This window comes from Odontomachus brunneus, unplaced genomic scaffold (genome assembly GCF_010583005.1).
Source record: "Odontomachus brunneus isolate Ranch 3 - 2012 unplaced genomic scaffold, Obru_v1 Obru_scaffold_015, whole genome shotgun sequence".
NCBI classification, from domain to species: Eukaryota; Metazoa; Arthropoda; class Insecta; order Hymenoptera; family Formicidae; genus Odontomachus; species Odontomachus brunneus.
This window is the reverse complement of record NW_022639465.1, coordinates 3,025,620-3,049,384: the sequence shown is the minus strand read 5'-3', so window position 1 is coordinate 3,049,384 and position 23,765 is coordinate 3,025,620. Positions and strand designations below refer to the sequence as shown.

Here is a 23,765-nt window from a genome sequence, read left to right as displayed (position 1 = left end):
TATTTCCCGCATAACGCCTTTTATCCTCCCTTCCTTTGAGAAAAAACCGGATCGTGCATGCGCAGATCAGTGTATCGACCGTGAATATATTTGTTTCCTCATTTCCTCGTTTATCTCCTTGTGACGCCTGCAACTTGTTAGGGGATCCGAAGCGTGTCTATTAATAAATTCGCCGGAATTTCTTTCATTATCTACAAACGCACGCGCGTCCACGCTGCTGTTGTTTTTAATAATCTTTTGAACCGGTGTCACGACATCGGTTTCGTAACGATCTATTTCTCGAACACTTTAAAGAAGAATTCCGCGTCTCTCGGCGGCAGGAGCCGCACAGTGGGAGCAAAATAATCCACTCGATCCTCTTTACAGGAAATTTTATTGTTTTGTCTTATTGCGTGTGTGTGTTACATTGCCTTGGAAAGAACGCCGCGCTGAGAAATAATGTCAACTTGTTACGGAATGTTGTTCGTAATCCCGCCCATGTGAGAAGGTTGTTGAAACATCTAAGGAAAGACGAGATGCAATACTGTTCATATAACAAACTCTCCAAATAATTGGAACGGTCGTTTTTTTTTAATCGGCACTCGGACTTAATGACATCATCTGCCTTTTGAATGTCACATCTGTCATCGCGCGCGCGCGCGCGGGAGCTCATGAGGAGCCAAGAGAAACAAGATTCTCCACTTTGCTCCTGACCTGTGTGCCGTCCCGAGATCGTTTCAAAAGAAAACAAGACATATAAATACAATATAAATGCATATTTTCTTTTCACCTTTTTTTTTCTTTTTGCATAAATAACCTCTTTAAAAAATTATGAAAAATTTGTCTGACTCTGTACACACATCAGTATCACTTGAAAGTTGAATGGGAGTGCGATTACCTATTGTAACGTTTGCTTCACCTCATCAGGTATGCGACTCAGATACCACTGATGCGACTGGCCGGGTGCCGTAGCCAACACGCCTCTTGTGTTTGCATACGTTGTTTCTGGATTGTACGGATAACGTTCACCATAAAGATCGGTCAAAACGCCACCGATGGAATGCAGAACGGCTTCAGGCGCGCAAGTGTCCCATCTCTTGCAGCCGCGACTGGCGAACACGTACGCGTGAGCTTTACCCTCCAGCAAGAGAATTACCTGCAAATGAAAAAACAGATACCATCTCGGCTGAATGCGCACGCACATAGACTGAATGTAACATACACACATACACACACGCACACGCACGCACGCACGCACGCACACACCAGGGATTGTGTACATAACCCGCGTAAAATCATAAAATGATGTGACGTTTGTATATTCTAGCTATCAATAATATCGTAATGCGTAATAACATTTGCATTACTATTAATCATGCACACATCAATAATTGAGCAAGTACCTTGTGCCCAGCGCCGCCTACACGCACTACTCGGTCAGGATTCAAGGATTTTACGGCGCTCTGTACGATGCCGTCAAAATGCGAGCTGAGAGAACGGATAATGTAATATCAAAGTGTGTACTCTTTGACTCTCGTCGAGAATATTTCCAAACTCCTCGTTACCGTGTTGTCGTGATTATTCTCTCCCCTTCCGGAGGCTGTTTGGGCGCGAATCCACCAAATCCAGCGCCATCAACGCCCCACAGTGTACGGCCGAGCGTGCCGCTTTCGTCGTTTTTATAGTAAGGTTGATGTATCACACCACCGATTGCCGTTCTCCCGATCGCCACTCCGATCAACACGGTAACATGCTCCACTAGTCCTTGAGTGTATTCTGCTGTACCTGTGCAAGGATAAAAGTATTGTATTACATCACACGGATGAGATCAAACGAGATATTATACAAGAGATATTTCGTTACCATCCAGAGGGTCCACCCAAACGCATATATCCTTAGGATCGATATCTTCCAGATGGGCCGGTAGCTTCAGCTTCAACACCTCTTGATCCGCCTCCGTGACGATCCATTCGGACGGCACCTCGCAGCTAGACGGCTCCTCCTCGCCGATTATTGTGATGTTTGGAAATTGTCGGCTCAAAGAGGCTACGATGCACTTCTGGGCGGAACGATCCGCTTCCGTTTGCAGATCGTTCTTGCCCTTATCCACTATGTTTAATCCACCTTTGCTCAGAACGTCTCGTATTATCTTGCCAGCTTGCACTGTGGCGGACACAGAAGATGCCATTATGCGCGTCAATAGTGCTGCGCTTTGGGCCATTTTGAGTGAGTCCACTTGTCCACTACTCGACGATGCTGGCAAATGTATCGTTGATATCACTGAGTATATCTCTTGCTTCTACTCGCTTCTCTTCTACATTTAATCTCACAGATCAGTGATGTTTCTCCGAGGTGAATAGTTCTCCGACACCTGCAGAGCAATGAAAAATATTGTAAGTTAAAAAACCAGCTTGGTTTTTTAAATACTTCACATATCTGAATCGAGACGGTGGCAGCTTCCTTTGTCACTGAACTGAAACATCTAGCTTAGTAGCTTTGAGTATGTAACCTTTGAGTATATAATAACGCTTCATTTCAAATCGCGAAAAACAACCGGGATCAAAACAATAGAAACGAAAGAAAAACGTGGTGCTTTTGAAAGATGAAACGTTTCTTGTGATGTGCAGCCACAGAGCTCCACTTTCAGACAAGATTGCGACACGAACGAGAAACACATACCACGGTCGCGTGAGTGAGTCTATTCGCTCTCAGCTCTACTTTTTGCGTTTAAAGTGAGACAGATGTATGCTGAAATCTGAAAACGAGGAAGAAAGAAATGGCATCGACGTAGAAAGTTCAAGCAAAATGAACAAGTCTTCTTGAATCTAGCTTGATTAAATTAGTTAGGGTTATAAGTTCCGGCCTAACTGCCACGTTACGTTTAGACGTGTTCGAACACGTTCGCACCTGAGTTTTTTGGAATACGTACCTCGGTACCTTGGATCACCTTGAATAAACGGGCAATAGAGATAAGTCTGAGTCCAAGTAAAATAATCAGAAGATTAGTTAGGTTAGGTTTGGTTACGGTCAGGTTTATTAGATCAGGTTGGGTTTTACGAACGGTATGATCGGAATCATGTGTAATGGTCGCGTTGGAATCATAGACTCGTTTAGGTAATTTTAATAACTTACTGTTGATACAACACAATTGATACAAATGTTGACACGACCACGCCTGAGATTATTTATCAATTTCTTAGATTTTAACAAGAATTTTGTAGTCCAAATAACGCGCTTTATAAAATGATTACGAGGCTCGAGCCCTGACGTGTATAAAGAAAATAAGAAAATTGCGTGTGCAAAGGTAGATATTGAATGTAAAATGTTATGCAAAATGTTACGCAAAAATCTTTTATCTATGATAAGTGACAGCTTATTGAAAAGAAATAAATGTATTGTGAATGTTGCGTGTCACTCTGTGTTAAGCAAAGGTACACATGTCGATTCTGAAAAACCAGAAAACACCACCATGAAGAAGTTGAATAATAAAATTGAGAAAATCAAGTTGAATACAACAAAAGTAGGGAGCAAGTCTACAAGCAGAGATGAGAAATATGACCTCACTGAGTATCTAGCGGATAATCTTGATTCAGAAATAATTAATATATGCTTAAATATATCCAGGAAAACGGATGGAAGTGATAGGAATTTATTATGCTTGGTTGACAGTCGTGTGGCTGCAGAGTTTGTTTCTATCATCATAGATGATCTCTTGAAGGACACATGTTTCGTCGCTGAATTGAATCCTAGTGTTGGTATGTTAACTACAGAATTGTTGAAAGCTGGTGTACCGCTGATTCATCTGTATGAGGAAAGGAAGGAATTTGATTCGATATTGAAGAATCTGAGCGATAGTTATCCTGGCAGATTGGATCGAAGAAGATTCAATCTTTTCAAAATGAACACCCTAATGTACCTTGATAAGATAACAAATAGAGATAGCATGATCAAAGTTTTTCAAGGGGTGAAAAGCAAGAAATGGGAAGACAAATGTATGCAAGTGATTGGTGCGACAAGCAATATGACATTCATGAGACATATTATATACAGTCTATTGTTTCGCAATTCATTTATGACTCATGGAAGGACTGTCTTCTACATGGCAGTACCACCGACCATGTGGAATGTTAGTATCTGTTTCTTTTATCTTGTCAATTACTTGCATTATTTGACATAATTACATTTTAGAAATATACTTGTGACAACAGACAGAATACTACAATAAAGCTGCTATTCCAACTGATGTTCAATTACAAACTCCTGGGGAAATTAAAGAGGAAAGCTTTCTTACCTTGGCTGAAAAAGAAAAGAAAGAAGAAAATAAGGTCACGAGAAAGTGAAATACTGGATGAGATGGATTACAATGAAATGTTTGTTGTAAAAGTTGAACCAAAAATCGACATATACTCGAGACTGTCGCAAGAAGACTGGATAAAATTTTGGTACTTTATCAGACATACTATGTATAGACGCACTAACAGAGTGATACCCGAAATTGAGTGAGTACAATCGAGCGAGTAACAACGTCTCTTTGTCGTGGAAAATATCATTGTGCTCTCTAACGCTTTTTCTTTTTGTACTCAGAAAATGGATACCAGGCAGTGGAGTAAGGATAATAGCACAATGTAGCTATACAATATTCACAGAATTTGGTGATTTGACGCCCGAGGAATATTTAAAGCTCTTCAAGGAATTTCAATCGTGGCCGGAGTATAAAACGTCTAGTTTTCTCGAATCTATGAAGGATGCTCTAAGTACGTTCGACGAAACGACAATTTTGCAGTTCATTGCCAAAAATGACAATATGCACGATTAGTTTTACAGTGTATTTCTCTCTATGCATACGTGAATACTAAAAGCTTATTTCTTTTTTTTTTTGTTTGGATGTTTTACCACACAAACCCGATGTAAATAGCTGCGTTCAGCAGAGAAAGCTGTTTTGCAACTGTGTAAAATTCGTGAATCTGATTGGTACATGCTCTTGGATTTAACCAAAATTAAGAGCATACTCCAATCAGATTCACGAATTTTACAACAATTGCAAAGCAGTTTTCTCTGCTGAATGCAACCAATATTACAAATCAGTGAGTGTTAAACAAATAAGATACGCGTCTGCTGCAATATTTCGCGTGTGACTCCGCGAAACGTGTTGCGCAAAACGGATCGAGTGGAATATTTAAGAATAAAATTGTTTACATATCCGCATTCTTATAATCTTGTGTCGTATTTACGAATAGCGCGACTTTTCCTGGAATTTCTCATCAGTTTCTTTTTTTCTCTTCTCCGTTCATCTTGTACATGTACATACAGGTTTTCTCACAAATTGCACCATACACATAAGTTCACGCTAGTGTACTGGTAAGGAGCATTATCACTGGTCACTGCTGGTTCTCTTTCTTTTCTTTTTTCCGACACTGGTTAGCCTTGAGGCATCTTCGAAGTCACGTTATATCCCTTCAGTGTAATTGAACGTTTCGGAGAGAAAGAGAGAGAGAGAGAGAGAGAGAGAAAGAGAGAGAGAAAGAGACGCACACATCTTGGAGTTTATTTCAAGTTCAGCATCTCGCTTGTAGTCGACATAAACGGTATATCCATTTCTTTTTCCTTTTTTAACCTGAAGCAGAAGTCATTGTCGAGTACGACAAGGGAAAACAGCGTTCATCGAGTTCATCGAAGTCTACATCACCGAGCTTGTTAAAGATATAACGATAACTGTCAGACAGTGAAGATGAAGTGTTTGTCCGTTGGCATTGTGTTTTTCGCTTGTAACTATGTAATATGGGGTCAAGATGTGATATTTCCAAACAACGAGGAAACATCTCATGTCAGCGGTGGCAACAGGACGGTAATATAGTATTGAGCATAAAATACAGAAAGAGAGAAAAGAAAGAGATCTTGTGCTGTATGGGGGCTTTGTAAAAAATTTTGATAATTTAGGTACAATAATGTGAAATTGTTATATATCACTCTAACTTATTACATCAGTTCAGCTAAAAAAACCAATAGTATATCTTAATTCTAATATTATACGATAAGCAGTGTGTATATGAATCATGGACGTAAGTAGAGAACCTCTAGTACAGAGAATCGCCAACTTGGTCACGTGGACCAGCTGATTGGCTGGAATAAATATATACGGATTTAGACATTGCGACGCCAATGCAGAACAAATGCTTATATATATATATATATATATATATATATATATATGTGGTTTTGCATCGGCGTCGCAATGTTCAAATCCGTACATGTTTATGCCAGCCAATCGCAGAATAGCTGAGTAGTTGGTCACATGACCAAGATGACGATTCTCTGTACTAGAGGTTCTCTAGACGTAAAAATACATGAGGTTTGTCGAGTTGCTTGATTAGAGAGCCTATAATCAGAGAGTCGTCAACTCGTCACGTGACCGGCTGCGCGCTGATTGGCTCAGGGCGCGTGGAGCTCCATGATCCTGAGATATATGCAAGTTCAAATAATTATATATAACACATGTAAATACTTATCAAACGAAAAAAGATACAATACAGCTTTAAAATCCTTACCTATTTAATGTTTACGTCTTTCCTGTCACTATCATTCCAATCTTTCTCTCAGAATCATGGAGTTGCACACGCCATGAGCCAATCAGCGCGCAGCCGAGTTGACGACTTTCTGATTATAGAGCCTCTAGCTTGTACTATTCACACTTTTACACCTAATGCCCGTTGCACACTAGTGCACCCATACAATACAAATTTTCCAAAATACGTTCTGAAGACACTTTTAGGACGGAGGGACGTCATTAAAATATTTTTAGGACGTCTTTTGAAAGTGTGAGCTTTCTGAAAATAGTTCATATCCAATAAGTTTATTTGCATTAATTGAACTTTTTACACTTTCACACTAAAGGTGCGGGTCCAATAGTCCATAAACATCCGTATCCGTAACCATAAACAAAATCGAGTCTTCATTGGTCGTGATATCACGACTAATCACGACTCGATTTTGTTTATGGTTACGGATACGGATATGTTTACGGACCATTGGATCCGCACCTTTAGTGCATATTGATTTTTAAGGCTGGTTTATGATGGCCGTAATCATTAACTTATGCCGGAATCGTAAAAAATTGATCAATCAATTATTCTTCTATAATTCGATTATGACTGGTCAATTTTTTACGGTTCCGGTATAAGTTAATGGTTACGGCCATCATAAACCAGCCTTTAAGACTTTTGCAGAATGCCAGGCAATAGGAACAGAGAATAGGAATTCGGATTGATCAATTATTCTTATTCCCTGTTCCTATTGGCTAATGCCTATTCCTATTGCCTGTTACCTGACATTGTGCATAGAACATAAGAAGCAATAATCGCTGATTGTTCGTTTCTTTTGCTGAACGCGACCATTCTCGCAACAACACATTCGTCTCTGTAGCGTTTCTCGTTCCTTTTTCAGGTAATCACAGAACGTATACCGGTTTTAATACCGGGTGAATGTCCAAAAGACATGCTCCTCTACCCGGGCGACGGCACCAAGAGCGCTTGGGTGTGCGATTGTAAACCCCGATTCCTCTACTTTCCAACAAATGATTCCTGCCACGAGGCGTACCGGCAAGGTCCTTGTCCATTGAACCACTTCGTCGTCCTTCCGGAGGATAGCGCGGTGCCGCGTTGCGAAGCGAATCCTTGTTTTCTGGACGGCGTGGTACCGTTTAACGACACGTGCCATTTCCTCAAATCGGCCGCTCCCTGTGGGCCAAAGGCGGTGTTGGACGTAAACGATACCACTTTCCGACTGGAGTGCATAAATATCGTGCCCTTCGTCATAATCTATACAAACAGTAGAACCTGTCCGCCGGGCACTCGCAGAAGCACACTCGGCGAATGCAAGAAAGTGGTAAAGTTCTTTTACCCAATCACTTTGCTCAATTTATCACAGAGGCGGGGGGCATGATGCGTGTATAATTATGTCGAATTGAACTCGGCGAAATTATATCGACATCTACCTTCCTCGCCTAGAGAGAAGAAATTACACATTTTACGTATAACATCAAACAATATGTATCGCAACAAAAAATATATTGAATTTTCCAGGGTTAGATCGGACTTTGATATATTACGTGTACATCATAGTCGCGTGTACACACAGATCAGGATGCAGATATCCTCAAGTAATATATTAAATAACAATAGGATCGCGCGTAACAAGTTTATCTCTTCTCCTGACGTATACTCGAGGTACATCTCTGTGTATATTATGTTATGTATAACACATACGTATATTATATATATATAATAAAAAAAATATATGCAAAGAAACAGTATTAAGTTCTCCCTTAATTTCTCATTATATTCTTACAGCTACACTTGCATTCGCTCGTTACACATGGAAATATGTGTACTATGAGATAGACAGACAGACAGACAGACAGACAGACACAGACAGACAGACAGACAGATAGACAAACACAGACAGACACAGACAGACAGATACCCAGATAGCCAAACCTGTGCGAGCAGATTTTACGCAGAGTCTGTCAACAGTCAATCAATCTGTTGACAGAATGGCAACAGACTGCACACAGAAACTGTTTTAGCAGTCTCTGACGACAGATTGGTGACAGACTGCGCGCAGAGCTTGTCGACAGATTCTGACGACAGACTGACGGCAGATTGCGCGCAGATTCTGTTTCCTAGATAGGCTATTTAATTCTATTAAGGGCCATATGTACGTTATTAAATGGGGCAGTTTCATATACACACCATGCTGCAGAGAAGTCAAGATAATTATATTGTGCAATAATTGTACACATATACACAATAAAAAACAATGTTTATATTTTAAAATTGTATTACACATTTTTTATAAAAAAACAACAATAATAGAGAAATAACGAGTACAAGTATAGAATAGTACAACGGTTAAATGGCCATTTAAAGGCGTACACATGTCATTCCTGGTAAAAATTGTTCTCATAATTTTTCATACAATTTCTCATCTTATTATTTTTTTAAATGTTGTTATGTCATTAAATCCGATTTAACCGTCATGCAATAAGTATTGAAGGCAGCAGCACCGAATAAAATATTAGTCTCGCTATGTAAATAACTTTTACAGAATTTTTTTGATGGTTTATTTAAAAATATATCATGCTTCGATTTTGATAAGACTTAATACAATCTGAACGGGACGATCGACCAAATTAATTCGCACATGTAAAAGTACAGTATTTTATTAACATGATAGAAAAATGTCATTATCTGCTGTTTTATTGCAGTAATTTTCTATACATTCCTTGGTAGAAAATTAATTTCGAATTATCGTACCAGTCTCTCTTACATTATTTATACGCTAAACGGTTTCGTCTATATTTTGCGGCTTAAAAGGCGAACAAACTATAATATTTTTCTTCCTTAAACTTTAAATAGACAATACAAAGCGCTTTTTATCAAGTGAGGAATTGGCGTAGTGTCTAAGGCGACGGACGATTATCCAAAAGATGTCTTCAGTTCAAGTTCGAATCTCACTAGAGCAAATATTAAAAATTATGAAAAAATAATGTAGAAAAATCTTTTTTGTCATAGTATTTTATGAGTATTTATGAGAAAGCGCTTATTCTATGAGTAATTATGAAAAATTATGAGAAAATTTAATTGAAGAACCTACGAAACGACAGGATCTGCGCGCAATCTGCCATCATAGTCTGTCGACAGAGTCTGTTCGCAGACCCTGTCAACAGTCTGGCGGCAGATTGGGGATGCAGATGTCTATGGATCTGTCGATAGATCCTGCTCGGATTCGACAGATCCTGTCGACAGTCTGACGTCAGTCTGCGCGCAGATTGCTTACTGGGTAGATAGATAGATAGATAGATAGATAGATAGATAGATATACACACACATACATATATACATTATTATTACGACGTATATACAAATCTTATAATGTTTGAGTCTATGGAAAGTTGATTATACAGAGTGTTCTATCCAGGTTCTATCGATCAGATAATGATAGAATTTCCGCAAAGTATGTCGGCACACTGTGACCAATAAAATTTGATACACTTGATGTACAAACACAATTATATTGGGATCGATCGTTATAAGTGAACTTTACTTGTAATTTCTCACGTTTACTAAAAAATATGTACATATAAACTGATCACTCGATAAAAGAAGAACCATGCTGTATGGCTATTTCGTAAAATCAATTGACTTCCATTCAAGGGATATTGTTTATGCGTATGAAATGAATGACCGCTTTGATTTATGTGCGCATGAAAACCAACAATCTTATACAGAATGTTATTTTTTGCGCAAAATATACATGCTTATGAAACAAACGTGATTTCCAATTTTTCTGCGATGAGCGATGCGCGTTACTCGATTGAGACAAGAACCATTGCAGAACTTTAACTCAGCTCCTGTTGCTGATTACTCGTAGTGGCTTCTATCAATCTCTGCCTCTCCCTGTACATGGAAACTTTCATGTTCTCCAGCTGATGATACCTCAGCAGTTTCAAGACAGCAAAGACCGACAGACCGACCCAAACGGTCAGACTGCTCCAGATGCCAAAATGAGCAGCACCGAGCTCAATGTGAAAACCGGATGTGTCTATGCCGTCGGCCTTGTCGATGTCATTGCCGGCTGCCAGCTCGCACGACGGAAACCTCTTTGTCATACATTGACACCAGGTCATGAAACCCAAAGTGACAATGATTGCTGCTATCAGAGTGATGGTAGTCAGAACGATGGAACTGACCACGTCGATAAACGCTGAGAGGAACGAGCTATCTTCATGACGATACATGAGCAGGGATAATCTGTATATCTGTACCGCTGATGTGATGAGGAGCACCAGTCCAACAAATATCGTATAATTACAGTATGCCTGCGAGGCCCAGTTGACAACAAATTGACCATCTGATTCTTGCCAGACTCCAGTCGAGAACAGAAGACAGTGTCCTCTGTGAGAAAGAGAGAGAGAGAAATAAAATATTAGTTCATAGCACAATGTAAGGAGAAAATACATTGGTTGCACTGTCACTGGAATGATAGTAATCAAAAAAATTTACGCTAAATTTACACTACTGTTAAATAATCGCTCTTGAAGCAGTATCCTTGGTGACCGTTCACAATGTGGTCACAGTTACCTTTTAATGTCATAGTTTGCGAATCGATGCTATTTCTTTCGCGTAAATCTGTGAAAAAAATGAAGTTTTATTGAATTCGTTTTAAGACGTAACCGTTGTGACCACATTGTAGACGATCTCCTAGACTTGTTAGATGAAATGCTTGCAAACGTCGTCATCAATCTGTTGCATCGGCCAGACATAATGTTACCTAAACTCATCTTGATGCAGACTCATCGGCACAATGATGCAGAGAGACAGAATGAGGGCTACGACGTAGCCCGCTATTTGACTAAGCAACAAAATATTCGTCAGTGCCATGTTTCACCGGTATGAGCAAACGAGAATTCTTTGCGCTCCGATCGACAGTCGAAAGATTACAATTAATGAGAGATTGTGACTAATTATGATCCATGAGTTTCGGTCCTCCTCCTTGACAGTTATCTCCGACGCAACTCACTCGTGTCCCTTGTCAAAATAAGGTGCGAACGTGTGCGCAGTACCACCGTCGCGGTTCACGGTAACGGCGTGGTCGCAACCGCCGATCAATCTTCCGATTTGCTTAGCGCGATTACGCGCCGGCATTTGAATTTGCGCGCAAAGATACTTTCTACACGCGAGTCTCTTAGATGCGAAAGTGAAACTCCTTTTGGAATGCGCACACAATAAGCGAATGTGCGCCATTCTTCAGTTGAAAATAAAAGCAAACAGTCAACAAGAATTAGATACGACGGCGCGCTGATTGATTATTCCCTTTTTCTCTTTTTCTTTTCCCGTAGTCTTGCTACGGGAAAATTGCTACGCATCGCACATATATGTGCAATAGCATAAGCAATGTAAAAATCGTAAAGCAGGCTAAAAGACAGGCGGAAAGCGCAACAAAGGGAAGCGCGGTGCGTAACGTTGCGCGCGTTTATGGTGCGCGAGCGCAGCTGTGCGAACGACGCGCCATCAGCTGATCGAGCGCGCTGTAAAAGCAGCGCGTCCGAAACGCAGTTTCGGCGGTGCCATTCCTCGTCGTTTGGCTACGTCGCGCGCCTATGACGACGGGTTACAACTAGTGTTTACGCAGCCACGCAACCGAGAAAACGAAAAACGAGAGAGAAAGAAAAATGACCTTCAGAGACTTTATCCGTCCGGAAGGTGGTCGCATTGTTCCGTGAGTATAAACGGGGAGGTGCAGCAGAATCGGTTCCGTCTGTCTCGAGTCAGTTGATCCTCTTGAATCTCTGCGGCCGACGTCGTGTGAACGGGGCAATCTCAGTTTGTTTGGCTTGCGGCGACGCTCCTCGCCGTCGTTTATGCCAATCAGTTTATGTCAATCGGTTGTGTACGTTACAAGCTCGCGTTGTATCATGTCCAGCCTTATGTGCGACACGGACGGTGCGCTTGTCCGGGACACACGATTTTGTCTCCCGTGCGGCTCGCTCCGCTGCTAAGGTATGCCCGACGACGTGCTCGCGACCGCGATCGCGACCAGACGATGGTGATGACGTTCACGACATAGCGGAGATACACGCGGTGAGTCGCGGACTCAAGCCAGCAAGATGTCCTGGATGTCGGGATGCTTCCCATGGTCGGAGAGTATCAAGAAGGTGGCCAGCAGATACCTGCTGCAACGTTATCTCGGCCAGTTTCTGGAGGAGAAACTGACGTTGGATCAGTTGAACATTGACCTGTACAACGGCACCGGTCGTGTAACCAACGTCAGTCTTGACGTGCAGGTAAGCCGAATCTTTCGCTCTCCTTTGTTCCGACATACCTCTCTCTCTCTCTCTCTCTCTCTCTCTCTCTCTCTCTCTCTCGTTTTCCCCTTCTCTCGTTTGTCCGTCTCGCTCCTACGGAGCGTTTAGAGATAAGATTACATTCGTACGCGCGAATTGTAAATAACGCTGCGCTTCATAGCGACGCGATTATTGCATGTGCATATTTTTACGTCTCGTTTCCTCGAAGTGAGAGCGCGTGCACAGCCAGCGAGATATTTGCTGCGAACAAAGAGACCAAAAATTGCATCAGTCGCGCGTGATAGTGCATGCGCGATCTTCAATTCGACTCTTTAAATTGAACGTTTCAACGACTGATCGACGAATCTAGCTGATCGTTTTGATTCAAATCATTCCGCATCAATGATGACTGATGATGATTAGGCGAGAATAAGCCTAATGTAATTTTGCATAACGTTCCGCGTGTCTTTGAATAATAATGAGTTTAGCTGTTGTTGTAGCTTTTTGCAACGTTCGGTGTGTTGCTTCGTAAATAAATTAACAATCGATATCGTATGAACTCGTCATTGTTGATCATTGTGTGGCGAGCGGCGTGTTAATAATAAATATTAATTTATGCGTCGAGCAATCTCTAATGCGATTGTCTTTTCCCAGTCGACGTGTTTGAGCGTTTCGCGCGTGCTTCGATCATTTATAGTGTTTACGGTGTTTGCTTTCTGTTGCTTCTCACAAATCATTTCTTCTTTTTCCGACACGCGCAATCGAGCAATCCGTGAATCTTTTCTTTATCTCTCCTTCAAAGACGAAATGAATCGTTTTCTACACTATAATTTATAATAAGTAATTGTTATTTTGTTATAGGCACTGAACGAATTGGGGGAGCAGCAGCAACTCCCGTTGGAATTTGTCGACGGTTTCATAACGGAAGTGTCCATCAGCATACCATGGGCGGCATTACTCAGGGAAGCGAGTTACGTCGAAGTGAGAAGTCTCAGACTCACGGTGCAGCCGCGACAAAGAACCGACACTGGCGCGTCAATGTTCGAGTCCATGTGGAGTTCCATGACGTCGAGTATGCAATTGGCACAGGAATGTCTGCAACAGGACACAGCCAATACGACCAACACTCAACCCTTGGAAGCGGTGGAGATGTTTGCGCAAACGATAGATTCGAGTAGAGTATACCGTATTATTTCGCTTGCTTTCGTGCTTTTTGTCATTCATTAGACAGATAACTCTGCTGCGTTTCAGTCTTATCCAAGGTGAAAGTCAGGTTCATAGACACTGTGATACGCCTGGAGCACGTCCCCCTGGACTCGTCCATAGGAGTGGCGATGGAAATGTGCATACAGAATCTCGAATATTCGGACGAGGCTGGATTGGATCCCAGCAGTACATCTTTGGACTGCAAGGAGTCCGCCAAGACCTACATCATTTCGGCATTCACTACCAAACGGTTTTACCTGGAGGGTGTGACCTTCAACACCGACGAGTTTCCCTCTCATGCAAGAACGTTCTCTAAAAGCATGGTGGAAAGCACATGCTCCACGCCCGATTCCAAAGTAAATATTGACAAACGTGTTTCTTTCAGAACGGTCGGCAGTATTGCGACAAATTTTAACATGAAAAAAACTACAGATAATTATTCTGAAAATTTTACATCAACCTTTTCTCTTTCTCTCTCTCTCTCTCTTCTTCTTTTTCTTCTTCTTCTTCTTCTTCTAACGCGAACAGAACTCGGACAGTCTGTTTTCTTCCGCGCTAATGTCTCCTACGCAGAACACGCCACACACTCCATCGGAGGGAAATGCCGCTAATAATGTGAGCGAATCGAATCCCATCATGTTTGCCAAGCTGGCGGGTAGACAAGAAATGAGATTGAAGATAAAACAAGAGGAAGGAGTGTCGGGACCAAAGGTAAATCACGTCATTCTTCACACTTCGTGTCTGATTCTTCAGCTTGAACGGCATTCGAAATAACAGTAACGTTTCCATTGTATTCTCTCTGTGTTCTCCAAGTGAAGGGAACAACATATATGTTCCAGGTGGAACTAGAAATTACCTTGGGATCTCTCACGCTGTTCTTAAGTCCCAGACAGCTGCACGTCTTGCTGGAATTAGCACATGGCCTAGCGTCCCCGGATTTGGAAGATGTTAGTAACGTCGTGCCGAGGACCTACACGGGAAAACCTATAGCCGGCAGTGACTTTAGTCGCATAGAACACGAACTCATTCAACACACTTATCCTGCACCAGACTTAAGAACCACGGTAATTGACATTTATAAACGTTTTACGAATATGTCGCGTTTGCTGAAAACGCGGTTGTTTATTGCTACGAGCTTTTCCGTCCTCATGTCTTGACATATCAACTACAGCATTACGAATACACGTAACTCAACGTAATGTACATCGTGAGGATTTTCTTTCTCTTCTTTTTTTTTTATTATAGGATTTGCGATACACTCAAGGTTGGTCCACGGACCCTGTGGACGAGTCTGACAACGAAGACGAATTCTTGCCAATGCAACTGCCGGGATCGATGAGCGGTTCGATGATGAGCAACAACATTAGTATGGATGGCAGCATATCCAACAGCAGCATCAGCTCGAAGAGCTCGACGACGAATCTATCCAAGCACAATAAGCATAGATACAACGCAGACAACGACACTTCCGCCGAGACATCTCAGTTCCATATGAGAATGTCCTCGGTCGCTCTGGTGCTATTGCACGAGGATATACTGACACCGTGTGTGGAAGGACGGTTCACGATCGGTCTCACCTCCAGTAGCATCAAGCAAATGAGAAGCATCGCGAAGGAATTCTTCAAACAATTGGGAATGTTTGCAACAGGCGGCTACGGAAGCAAAGATTTCGACAAAGTGTCGAAATTGCTTGTGGATGCCTGTCGACTTAGTCATATTAGGTACGCGGATGCGTCTATGTACTATCAACGATAAAGACTGATTACATTCATATTCCACTTCAAACCTTGATTCATTACAGATTATTAGGCGCGCCGCTTGTCGTCGAGGGAAACGAAAAGACCACTAGTCAGTTCTCCACGATATCGGGAAATTTGACTTTAGCTAGTTTAGAAGTTATGGAGTGCCTGATCGACTCCACCAATCCCGGTTCGTACGGAACACCAACGATGGAATTCGTCGAATTGCTCGGATTTCCAAAGGAGAATGTAACCGAACTTGCTTTTCCCAATAAGACAAACTATAGAATGAGGTTCAAGTACACAGAGAAAGCTGTTCGGCACGCTCATTCAACGCGGTTTACACACCCACGCACAGAGATTGAGTGAGCCATTTTGTAGATTAATCTAGATCATAGCGACAGCGTGTGTAAGCGCCCGACTTTAAATTAAGTTTTTCACTGAAAATACGTGTCAACGCGTGATCTTCGATTACGGATTCTTCCCCGTTATTAGCCTTTATTTTTATTTCAGCATTCAATTGGAGACATGCAGAAGCGAGATAGACATCACGATTATAGATAGAATATCTGCTGTGCTTAATCCGCAACCAATATGCACTGGCAATCCTGTAGTGAATACTAGAGATGTAAGTATATTTCCAGTGAAAAGTTGACTCTGGTGAAGAATATAATTTTTCTATGAAACATTCTAATATTTATTATTTATACTTTCAAATGTATATTTGAAATTATTTTACAGTTCCATTTTATAACGTTATATTTTAATTACCTATGTTTTATTTCATACAAAAAATGTTTCAATTACTAGTATTGAAATTAAACATGTGTTTAAAAAAAATTATATATATAAATGTATGTGTGTGTGTATGTGTGTGTGTGTGTGTGTGTGTGTGTGTGTGTGTGTGTGTGTGTGTGTGTAGACATATACATGCATACACACATGCAGGATGATTTGCCACTGTTACGTCATATATTAACAGCATGTAGAGTGCCTTCACAGGAGACAACTTTTGTCCTATAAACTATTTCTATAAGAGACGAAATGACGAGGAGGACTTGTTTTCTGGCCAGCTCGATCACCAAATCTAACGCCAATTGACTTGTTCTTCTGAAGTCACGCAAAGAATCTTGTCTATGAGACTCCCGTCAACATTCCTAAAAATTTAATAGTTAGATTTAACAGGACTAATTAGAATAAAAGAAATCTGTTAGACTGCTATCGTGTAGAGAGTGTCACACACGGCTCATTCACAGCTGCCGTAATGCGGATTGCCTAATCCACGACAACTGAACGCAATACGATAATAGCTTCGTAGCTACGCGTTTCCAAGTGACAAAAATTGCTTCCCCAAGTGTCCTCTATATGCTATTAACGTTTGGCATAACAATGGTGAATTACCCTGTATATACATTACAGTATATTTAAAATATTTTCAGAATCAGCAGACATCTTTCGATCAGGCTGTGGATAACACAACACTGCCAGACTCCAGGGTGGATGTGAAGATTTCTTCTTCGTCCTGCACGATCAAACTCAGGTATTGTCTCGACCATACTCTATATAAGGGAAATTCTTGCATGGATGAGTCGGGATGGGTAGAGCGCGTATTCTTTGCTCTTGTCCTGCAGCATATCGGCACAAATGATTATACTTTCAACTGACAATGTTAACAGCTGTCGAAGTAAAGGAGACGCATCCAAGGGAGTCATTTTGAAGTTTACAAATAGTTTAAAATTACTAAAACGCGCTGGTAAGGGAACAATCGCGAAAGATCTTTTGTAGATCGGGATGTTTAGAGACACTTACAGGCCTCTACTTCTTTTCACCAAGGCGCCTGAATACTCGCGTAGGCAAGTCCTTATTTGATGACTTCAAAAGCCAGACATTGTGTTCTCATGATTCTTGCGTTATACGTTGAAATAAAAAGATATATCCACATAATGACACTCGTAATTGCTTTAGCACATTTGTAGAATGCTCCAAACACTCTTTTGTCATACAATCAATAAATAGCTATAAAATTAACATAACAGAAATGGTGAGAAAAGTTTGGTTAAAATCTGCGTGAGTTGCGTGTCATATTAATTTTGTAACTACTTACTGATTTTAACGGCAAAAGAAGAGCGTGCGGAAAATTTTACAAATCTGCTGAATCAATCACAAGTATCGTTTTATAACGATAACGATAAATATAACGATTTTTTGCTTCTTTCGACGTCATTAAATAAAGAGGGGCCTTAATAATAATAAATGATAATAAATAATAACTCTGTCTCAACCACATGAAACAACAGCAAACTCACTCTATATACATACGAAAGATTCGACTCACACAGTCTTCCTCACACAGGTTTCCCGTGCCAGATCTAAGACCGCTGCACGATATGAATCGCGCGCCATGGTGGAAGAGATCCGTGAGATCCGATTACATATTACTGCAGATGGCAGACGCACAAGTACGCTTCAGCACGGAGAGTCGGTCTCACTGTCTAGGGAGATACGAGTTGCAGTGCCGTCGATTGTTACTTTCGTACGTGGAGACCGAAGGAGACGTTCCGCTTGAAATCGGCAGAATCACAGCCGACGAGAAAAGCGACGCTTCGTATCAGCAAGTCAGCGAGGGCTTCGGTTGGGCGAGAGTAGTGATCACTATGTATCCGCGTCGTCTCGGCGCACAATTAGAAGACAGCTCCGAGGGGGAGCAAGATTCGAGTTTGGACGAAAACTTGGAGAAAACCCCCAAACATGAGCCTTCTCCGTTCAGCTCTAAACGCGTTATTCGCGAGTCCGACACGCCTCATTCTCGGTCTGCTCACGAGCAGACCGAAAAGAACGAGCAGAGGTTAGCGTTAATGTCGAATATTCGAAGCAAGAGGTGTGGCTATAATGGTGATTTTGATGTTACGAATTTGTAAAGTTGATATCTCTTGTCGTCAACAGCGAGGGCGAGGAACTGATAATACCCGGCAATCGGCAAGAGATGTTGGAATTCATAGAAGAGGGCACACGCGGCTCCAGATTGCAATTGGACATTAGTCTACCGTGCGTTTCCGTTCAGATACCATCGAAACGCGTTTACGAGCTGCTGTACAACCGATTCAACACCGATCTGTTCCTATGGGAGCCGTCGGCGCCGAAACCCAGATGCATGTCTAACATGGAGATTCACGGCGGCCTTGATCTAGCGTCGACTCTTTTACCAGAACCCGGCACGCTGCCTAGGTATAGATGAGATGGCTCCGGAGATGACGCTCTGGAATGTTCTATTAGATTGAATCTGAAATCTTTCTGTTTCTATTTCTTTGAAATTCCATATGTAACTTTTATCTTTTTCTCTTTCTTTTTTTATTAATTACAAAGTCGAACACACGATGTTATTTGACAGGTTCCGAATGTGCAAAAGCGGCATCCAATGCTCCGACTCCGAATCGGACGATGAGGACGTGTTTCACTCCACGGAGGATTACTACAAGGATCGAATGTCGAGAAATCTGATTGACGCGCAGAGCAAGGTAGCGGTAACCGTCAACATCAGTCAGGGTCTGCTGGTGATGCGGACGCCTGTTCGCGATTCCACGCGCAACGTTATTCCGATGCAACATGGCGAAGTGGTGATCCGACTAGAGGACGCCACGATATTCTCCGTGACCGCGTTCCGCGGCGACGACGATCTCGGCTACATGTGCGGCATGGCGAGGAACATGTGGTTGAACCACTTCGGTCTGGCGACTAGCTCGTCGCAGACACCACCTTTGCGATTCGTGAACAGCGTCATACCGCACTGCTACGACACCATTTATCGGAGTGAGTCAGGCTGTAATAATCCAGGCGGTTGCAACAACGTCACGGAGACGGACATAGTGACGTTGGCGGTGAAAATACAAGCCGCACATCAGACACACCGTGTCAAAACGTTCCGCGTGGCGGTGGGCATGAGAAACGCTACGCTGAGGCATCGGATGTGTTCTCACGCGACCGCGTGGTACACACAGTTGATCGACTGTCTGGACGTAGCCGATTATCCTGTACCCGGCTACGCGCCACCGGGTGTTCTCACGGAGCTACACCTGCACTTGTGGGATTGCGCGGTCGATTATCGGCCGCTTCATCTGCCGCTCCGGTCTGTGGTGACGCTGGGCAACTTTAGCGTGTCGAGCAACATCGCCGCGCAGACCAATACGTCGACGTTGCGCTTCATCGCAGAGGAGATCGCGCTCTTCGTGTCGGACAAGACGTCGGGCAAATGCGTGGACCTCAAGCGGGATTATGTGTGCATGATGAATCTCGGGCTGTTCGAACTGTCGCTACGTTTGAACGAGAAGATGTGTGGCGGCGCGCCACGGGTGGATCTTCGCGCGAGCAACAACGTGCTGCACGTGCGCACGTGCTCGGACTCTGGTCGCGCTCTCATGCAGCTTCTCAACTATATCGCCAGCGACGGTGATCTGCTGCTGCCGAGTCCGGCGGCAGCCAGCGCCGAAAGCATGCCCGTGCCGCCGCCGCCGCCGCCGCCGCCGCCGTCGTCGTCGTCGTCGTCGAGTCACAACAGGTCGCCCGAGGAGAGTCTCGTGGATGTGGAAAGTATAAACACGTTGAGCAGGAGTCAGGTGGAGCGAGTATACAGTTTGATGGAGGACGCGCTGGAGGAGACCGGCGTGAAGGGAACGGCGTCAACGACACCGAACGTCGACGGCAGGACTCCGATGATGGAAAATCGAGTCGAGGTGTTCTTCTTTCCCGACGAGGCTTGTCCCGCTACCTCGCAGAGCCGCGGAGACGCGGAACCGCGGAAGAGCGCGCGAGAATGCGCTAAGACGACGGCCACCGTCGTCGCGTGTGACACTGTCGAGTCCGACGACGCCGACGAGGAATTCTGTATTCTAGGGGAGGAGGCTGGTATAGGCATAATACCGCGCTGCGGCGTGCCTGAAGTCCGTTGGCTGTGTCAGGAATCGTTAAGGATAGTGGACAATCACTTTTACGTGCCGATCGGCAAAGCAAATCTGCTACAGGCTCCGCCGAATTTCCCCGCGCCTGTATTGAAGTACACCCTCTGCGAGATGACGCTGATCTGGCACATGTACGGCGGCAAGGACTTTGAGGAGACGCAACCGCCGCCGCCATGCCAAAAGCACGTGATCATCAACGATAACGCGCGTTACAATACCACGCATGGAAGGTACTTTAGCTGTAAGCTAGTTTTCAGACAAAAGCGATGTTTTTCTAAACTTGACGATTCTCTTACCATGTCCGCAGAAGTAGATCCGCCATAGGTGGAGTAAGTTTCAGCAAGTCCAACTCGAACGAGGTGCACTTTGGCAGCGTTCCGAACTCACCCTGCGCAATGAGAAGCAGGGAATCGTTGATCGACTGGCAAACGCTGGGCGGCCCGGGCAGACGGCACGACGTGCTGATGGAGCTGCAGCTGAATAAGATCCGCTTCCAGCACGAGGTCTATCCGGAGAACACCGCGGAAGCGTCCAGGCAGGTTCTGTTGGTGAACGAGATTGAAGTAAGGGACCGACTGGCGTCGTCGCGTATCAACAAATTCCTTTACCAATATAGCAGTGAGGCGAGACCGAGGCAATCTCATGCCAATATGTTTACCATGAAGGCGGTTCACGTAAGGCCGGATCCCAGATTAAACGCTCAGGAATGTTGTTTAAAACTTGGCCTACTGCCACTGAGACTGAACATTGATCAGGATAGCCTACTGTTCTTAATACAATTTTTTAACGAATTAGGCGGTGGTGGATCGAAGCAGAGCCAAGAAAACGCTAGCACAGTATCCAATAATAGCTCGCAATCCACCTCCGTATCGAAACAAGGAACACCCACGCATCATCCGCCCGTTATGAGCGTGAATGATGATGCGTCGATGAACGACGCAATAATGGATATGTCGCAGAATGATATTATTGATCAAAATTTATTGATAATGCTGGAGGACGAGCTGACGATCAAAGAGAACAAAACGAAAGCCAAGACCGTCTACGAGGTTCATGACGATAGCCAGCCAATATACTTCAGGTGCGGAAACTCGAAAGCACACAAGTCAACATTGTCATGGTTTAATATAATACCTACTGTACGATTGAGCGGCTTTCACATTTTTAAATCCCTCTGTACAGAAGCGTGGTGTTTTCTCCGGAAGTTCTCGTCAAGCTGGACTATCAGGGCAAGCGCGTAGATCTCACTCATGGACCGTTGGCCGGCTTGCTGATGGGTCTGGCGCAATTGAATTGTTCCGAGTTAAGGCTGAAGAGATTGTCGCACAGATACGGACTTTTGGGATATGACAAACTACTCGCGTATCTGGCTTCGGAGTGGTTGCAGGACATTAAAAAGAATCAACTGCCGGGTTTGCTAAGCGGCGTAGGCCCGATGTATTCTGTGGTGCAGCTTTGTAAGTAATAACTATCGAAGAGAAAAAGAGATTAAGCGAGTATGATGTTGAACGAGGTTCTCGTTGCAGTTCAAGGGATACGTGACTTGTTCTGGCTACCGATCGAACAGTACCAAAAAGACGGGAGAATCGTGCGTGGTTTACAGCGTGGTGCAAACAGTTTCACGACGTCCACCGCGATGGCGGCGTTAGAACTCACATCCAGACTCGTGCACGCGATACAGAGCACAGCCGAAACGGCGTACGATATGGTCAGCCCTGGTCCCAGCGTGAGGTACAAAAATAAAGGACAGAAAGGCCGTCGAAAAAGGCACAGTCAGCCGTTGGATATTCGCGAAGGAGTGGCCAACGCCTATATGCTGGTCAAAGAAGTGAGTGAATGAGAGACGACATATTACTCGTCACGATATTTCAAGATAACAAGTATCTCGAGACGAGTGTCTCCTAAAAAATATGCTTTAAAGAAGTTGAGATATATGTGGATTATAACTTTTCTAACAATATGTAATCACCATGTTTTAATCACGTAAATTTAATATACATATTTTTTAATTCATTATCCAGGGTTTGGGTGAAACTGCGACACAGCTGGTCCGCGTAGCGAGTGAGGAACACGAGCACAAGGGTGTATCTGGCGCGGTTGGCGGAGTGTTGCGACAAATCCCTCCGACGGTCGTGAAGCCAATCATTCTAGCCACAGAAGCGACCAGCAATGTGTTGGGCGGTATGCGATCGCAGCTGGTGCCTGATGCGCGTCGCGAGGCGGTTCAGAAATGGCGGCAGGATTCCGATATGAGTTAATTTCGTTGTGGTACTGAAAGTCGTTAAATTTATCGGATTGTTCGTCAATTCTGCTCAACGCAATCTCTCGAATTCGATCGATCTGTCAGGTAATCTTGTACCGCGACATGCTCGAGTGAAAATGTTTTGAGTGCAAACGATAAACTTCACAAACGGACAGCGAAATAGCGAGAAATCAATGTCGGTATTCAACATTTCCCATACCAACGATTTCCTAAGGACACGAGCTCTCGCGCGAGGAAACTAAACACACTACGCGCAATTCGGCTCAAGAGAGAAATTTAAATCTTATTTAGAATTTGTTCGTGATATCTCTGAAAACGCGTCTTCGTATACACGTGTACAAAAAAAGAAGACACCAATGATCGTACAATCAAGATTAACAATAATCGTGTTTCATCTGTGCAATTAGGTCCGGTTGGATCATGCGAACACACAGGCAAATGATATCTAGAAAAAAACTCAAACTTAGAAATAAACTTAGAAAGTCAGTGAAGCAGAGAAAGAAAGAAAGCAGGAGTAGTCGTTAGACTCTAATTACGGAGTACTACTCGATATTAATATAGTGTAATATATTTCGATTCCGTTAATTTCCTTGTACGATGTATTATACGTCGAAATGAAATACGCGATTTGTTATAGTATACATATAAAGAAAAAGAGGCGAGTTCTATCGTAAAAAAATACATTACGCGCTTGTATGTATTTTTATTTTAATTATGCGTGCGTTTTATACCAATGATGTGTATATGAAAAAGATTTTTATTAATAAAATAATATACGCGCGATA

At 43.0% G+C, this 23,765-nt stretch overlaps 5 protein-coding genes and 1 long non-coding RNA gene across 11 annotated transcripts in view; 3 read left to right on the top strand and 3 right to left on the bottom strand.

Moving 5' to 3' along the window:
* Window positions 1–356: 356 nt before the first annotated feature.
* On the bottom strand, window positions 357–5,374 carry LOC116841477 (3'(2'),5'-bisphosphate nucleotidase 1). 2 transcript variants are annotated; one of them, XM_032809459.1, is made up of 6 exons: window positions 5,211–5,374; window positions 1,843–2,350; window positions 1,545–1,764; window positions 1,383–1,467; window positions 878–1,135; window positions 357–693 (listed from the first exon to the last, which is right to left on the bottom strand). In XM_032809459.1, the coding sequence occupies exons 2-5, from the start codon at window positions 2,198–2,200 to the stop codon at window positions 878–880; spliced, it is 921 nt and encodes a 306-aa protein (XP_032665350.1). In that variant the 5' UTR covers window positions 2,201–2,350; window positions 5,211–5,374; the 3' UTR covers window positions 357–693. The 2 variants fall into 2 exon arrangements, with proteins under 2 accessions (XP_032665350.1, XP_032665349.1); XM_032809458.1 differs by lacking the exon at window positions 5,211–5,374 and having other exon boundaries at window positions 358–500; window positions 1,843–2,236.
* Window positions 2,998–4,852, top strand: LOC116841476 (dimethyladenosine transferase 2, mitochondrial). Of its 2 annotated transcripts, XM_032809457.1 has the most exons (4): window positions 2,998–3,093; window positions 3,649–4,105; window positions 4,168–4,478; window positions 4,564–4,852. In XM_032809457.1, the coding sequence occupies exons 1-4, from the start codon at window positions 3,044–3,046 to the stop codon at window positions 4,793–4,795; spliced, it is 1,050 nt and encodes a 349-aa protein (XP_032665348.1). In that variant the 5' UTR covers window positions 2,998–3,043; the 3' UTR covers window positions 4,796–4,852. The 2 variants fall into 2 exon arrangements, with proteins under 2 accessions (XP_032665348.1, XP_032665347.1); XM_032809456.1 differs by lacking the exon at window positions 2,998–3,093 and having other exon boundaries at window positions 3,262–4,105.
* A 90-nt stretch (window positions 5,375–5,464) lies between the features above and the next one.
* LOC116841478 lies at window positions 5,465–8,489 on the top strand. Its single transcript, XM_032809460.1, has 4 exons — window positions 5,465–5,824; window positions 7,420–7,860; window positions 8,058–8,201; window positions 8,325–8,489. The coding sequence occupies exons 1-3, from the start codon at window positions 5,708–5,710 to the stop codon at window positions 8,061–8,063; spliced, it is 564 nt and encodes a 187-aa protein (XP_032665351.1). The 5' UTR covers window positions 5,465–5,707; the 3' UTR covers window positions 8,064–8,201; window positions 8,325–8,489.
* Window positions 8,490–9,855: 1,366 nt separating this feature from the next.
* LOC116841325 (transmembrane protein 179) lies at window positions 9,856–11,601 on the bottom strand. Its single transcript, XM_032809115.1, has 2 exons — window positions 11,308–11,601; window positions 9,856–10,931 (listed from the first exon to the last, which is right to left on the bottom strand). The coding sequence occupies exons 1-2, from the start codon at window positions 11,415–11,417 to the stop codon at window positions 10,376–10,378; spliced, it is 666 nt and encodes a 221-aa protein (XP_032665006.1). The 5' UTR covers window positions 11,418–11,601; the 3' UTR covers window positions 9,856–10,375.
* A 452-nt stretch (window positions 11,602–12,053) lies between these two features.
* Window positions 12,054–23,765, top strand: LOC116841324 (autophagy-related protein 2 homolog A). 4 transcript variants are annotated; one of them, XM_032809111.1, is made up of 16 exons: window positions 12,054–12,820; window positions 13,682–13,994; window positions 14,072–14,382; window positions 14,600–14,737; window positions 14,866–15,090; window positions 15,272–15,747; window positions 15,828–16,130; window positions 16,279–16,393; window positions 17,205–17,305; window positions 18,119–18,610; window positions 18,709–18,990; window positions 19,154–20,947; window positions 21,025–21,798; window positions 21,900–22,174; window positions 22,244–22,545; window positions 22,739–23,765. In XM_032809111.1, exons 1-16 carry the CDS (start codon window positions 12,644–12,646, stop codon window positions 22,973–22,975), a joined length of 6,315 nt encoding a protein of 2,104 aa, XP_032665002.1. In that variant the 5' UTR covers window positions 12,054–12,643; the 3' UTR covers window positions 22,976–23,765. The 4 variants fall into 4 exon arrangements, with proteins under 4 accessions (XP_032665002.1, XP_032665001.1, XP_032665004.1 ...); XM_032809110.1 differs by having other exon boundaries at window positions 14,555–14,737; XM_032809113.1 differs by lacking the exon at window positions 12,054–12,820 and adding an exon at window positions 13,053–13,260 and having other exon boundaries at window positions 14,555–14,737.
* LOC116841326 overlaps window positions 22,284–23,765 on the bottom strand; it is a 2,160-nt gene continuing 678 nt past the window's right edge. The window contains exon 2 of the long non-coding RNA XR_004377537.1: window positions 22,284–22,988. This is a non-coding gene — a long non-coding RNA (uncharacterized LOC116841326). The remainder of the gene's footprint in view (window positions 22,989–23,765) is intronic.

Bases quoted from the DNA above. Each gene is read 5' to 3' on its own strand.
- LOC116841478 (XM_032809460.1), top strand. From the start codon at position 5,708: ATGAAGTGTTTGTCCGTTGGCATTGTGTTTTTCGCTTGTAACTATGTA. The intron at 5,825-7,419 runs GTAATATAGTAT...TTCCTTTTTCAG, and splicing joins TCAGCGGTGGCAACAGGACG to GTAATCACAGAACGTATACC.
- LOC116841477 (XM_032809459.1), bottom strand. From the start codon at position 2,200: ATGGCCCAAAGCGCAGCACTATTGACGCGCATAATGGCATCTTCTGTG. The intron at 1,765-1,842 runs GTAACGAAATAT...ATCCTTGCACAG, and splicing joins TTGGGTGGACCCTCTGGATG to GTACAGCAGAATACACTCAA. The intron at 1,136-1,382 runs GTACTTGCTCAA...TTTCATTTGCAG, and splicing joins TAGGCGGCGCTGGGCACAAG to GTAATTCTCTTGCTGGAGGG.
- LOC116841325 (XM_032809115.1), bottom strand. From the start codon at position 11,417: ATGGCACTGACGAATATTTTGTTGCTTAGTCAAATAGCGGGCTACGTC. The intron at 10,932-11,307 runs GTAACATTATGT...TCTTTCTCACAG, and splicing joins CTGCATCAAGATGAGTTTAG to AGGACACTGTCTTCTGTTCT.
- LOC116841324 (XM_032809110.1), top strand. From the start codon at position 12,644: ATGTCCTGGATGTCGGGATGCTTCCCATGGTCGGAGAGTATCAAGAAG. The intron at 16,131-16,278 runs GTGAGCCATTTT...TTTTTATTTCAG, and splicing joins CACCCACGCACAGAGATTGA to CATTCAATTGGAGACATGCA. The intron at 17,306-18,118 runs GTATTGTCTCGA...TTCCTCACACAG, and splicing joins TCCTGCACGATCAAACTCAG to GTTTCCCGTGCCAGATCTAA.
- LOC116841476 (XM_032809456.1), top strand. From the start codon at position 3,302: ATGTTATGCAAAATGTTACGCAAAAATCTTTTATCTATGATAAGTGAC. The intron at 4,106-4,167 runs GTTAGTATCTGT...ATTACATTTTAG, and splicing joins TACCACCGACCATGTGGAAT to AAATATACTTGTGACAACAG. The intron at 4,479-4,563 runs GTGAGTACAATC...TTTTGTACTCAG, and splicing joins AGAGTGATACCCGAAATTGA to AAAATGGATACCAGGCAGTG.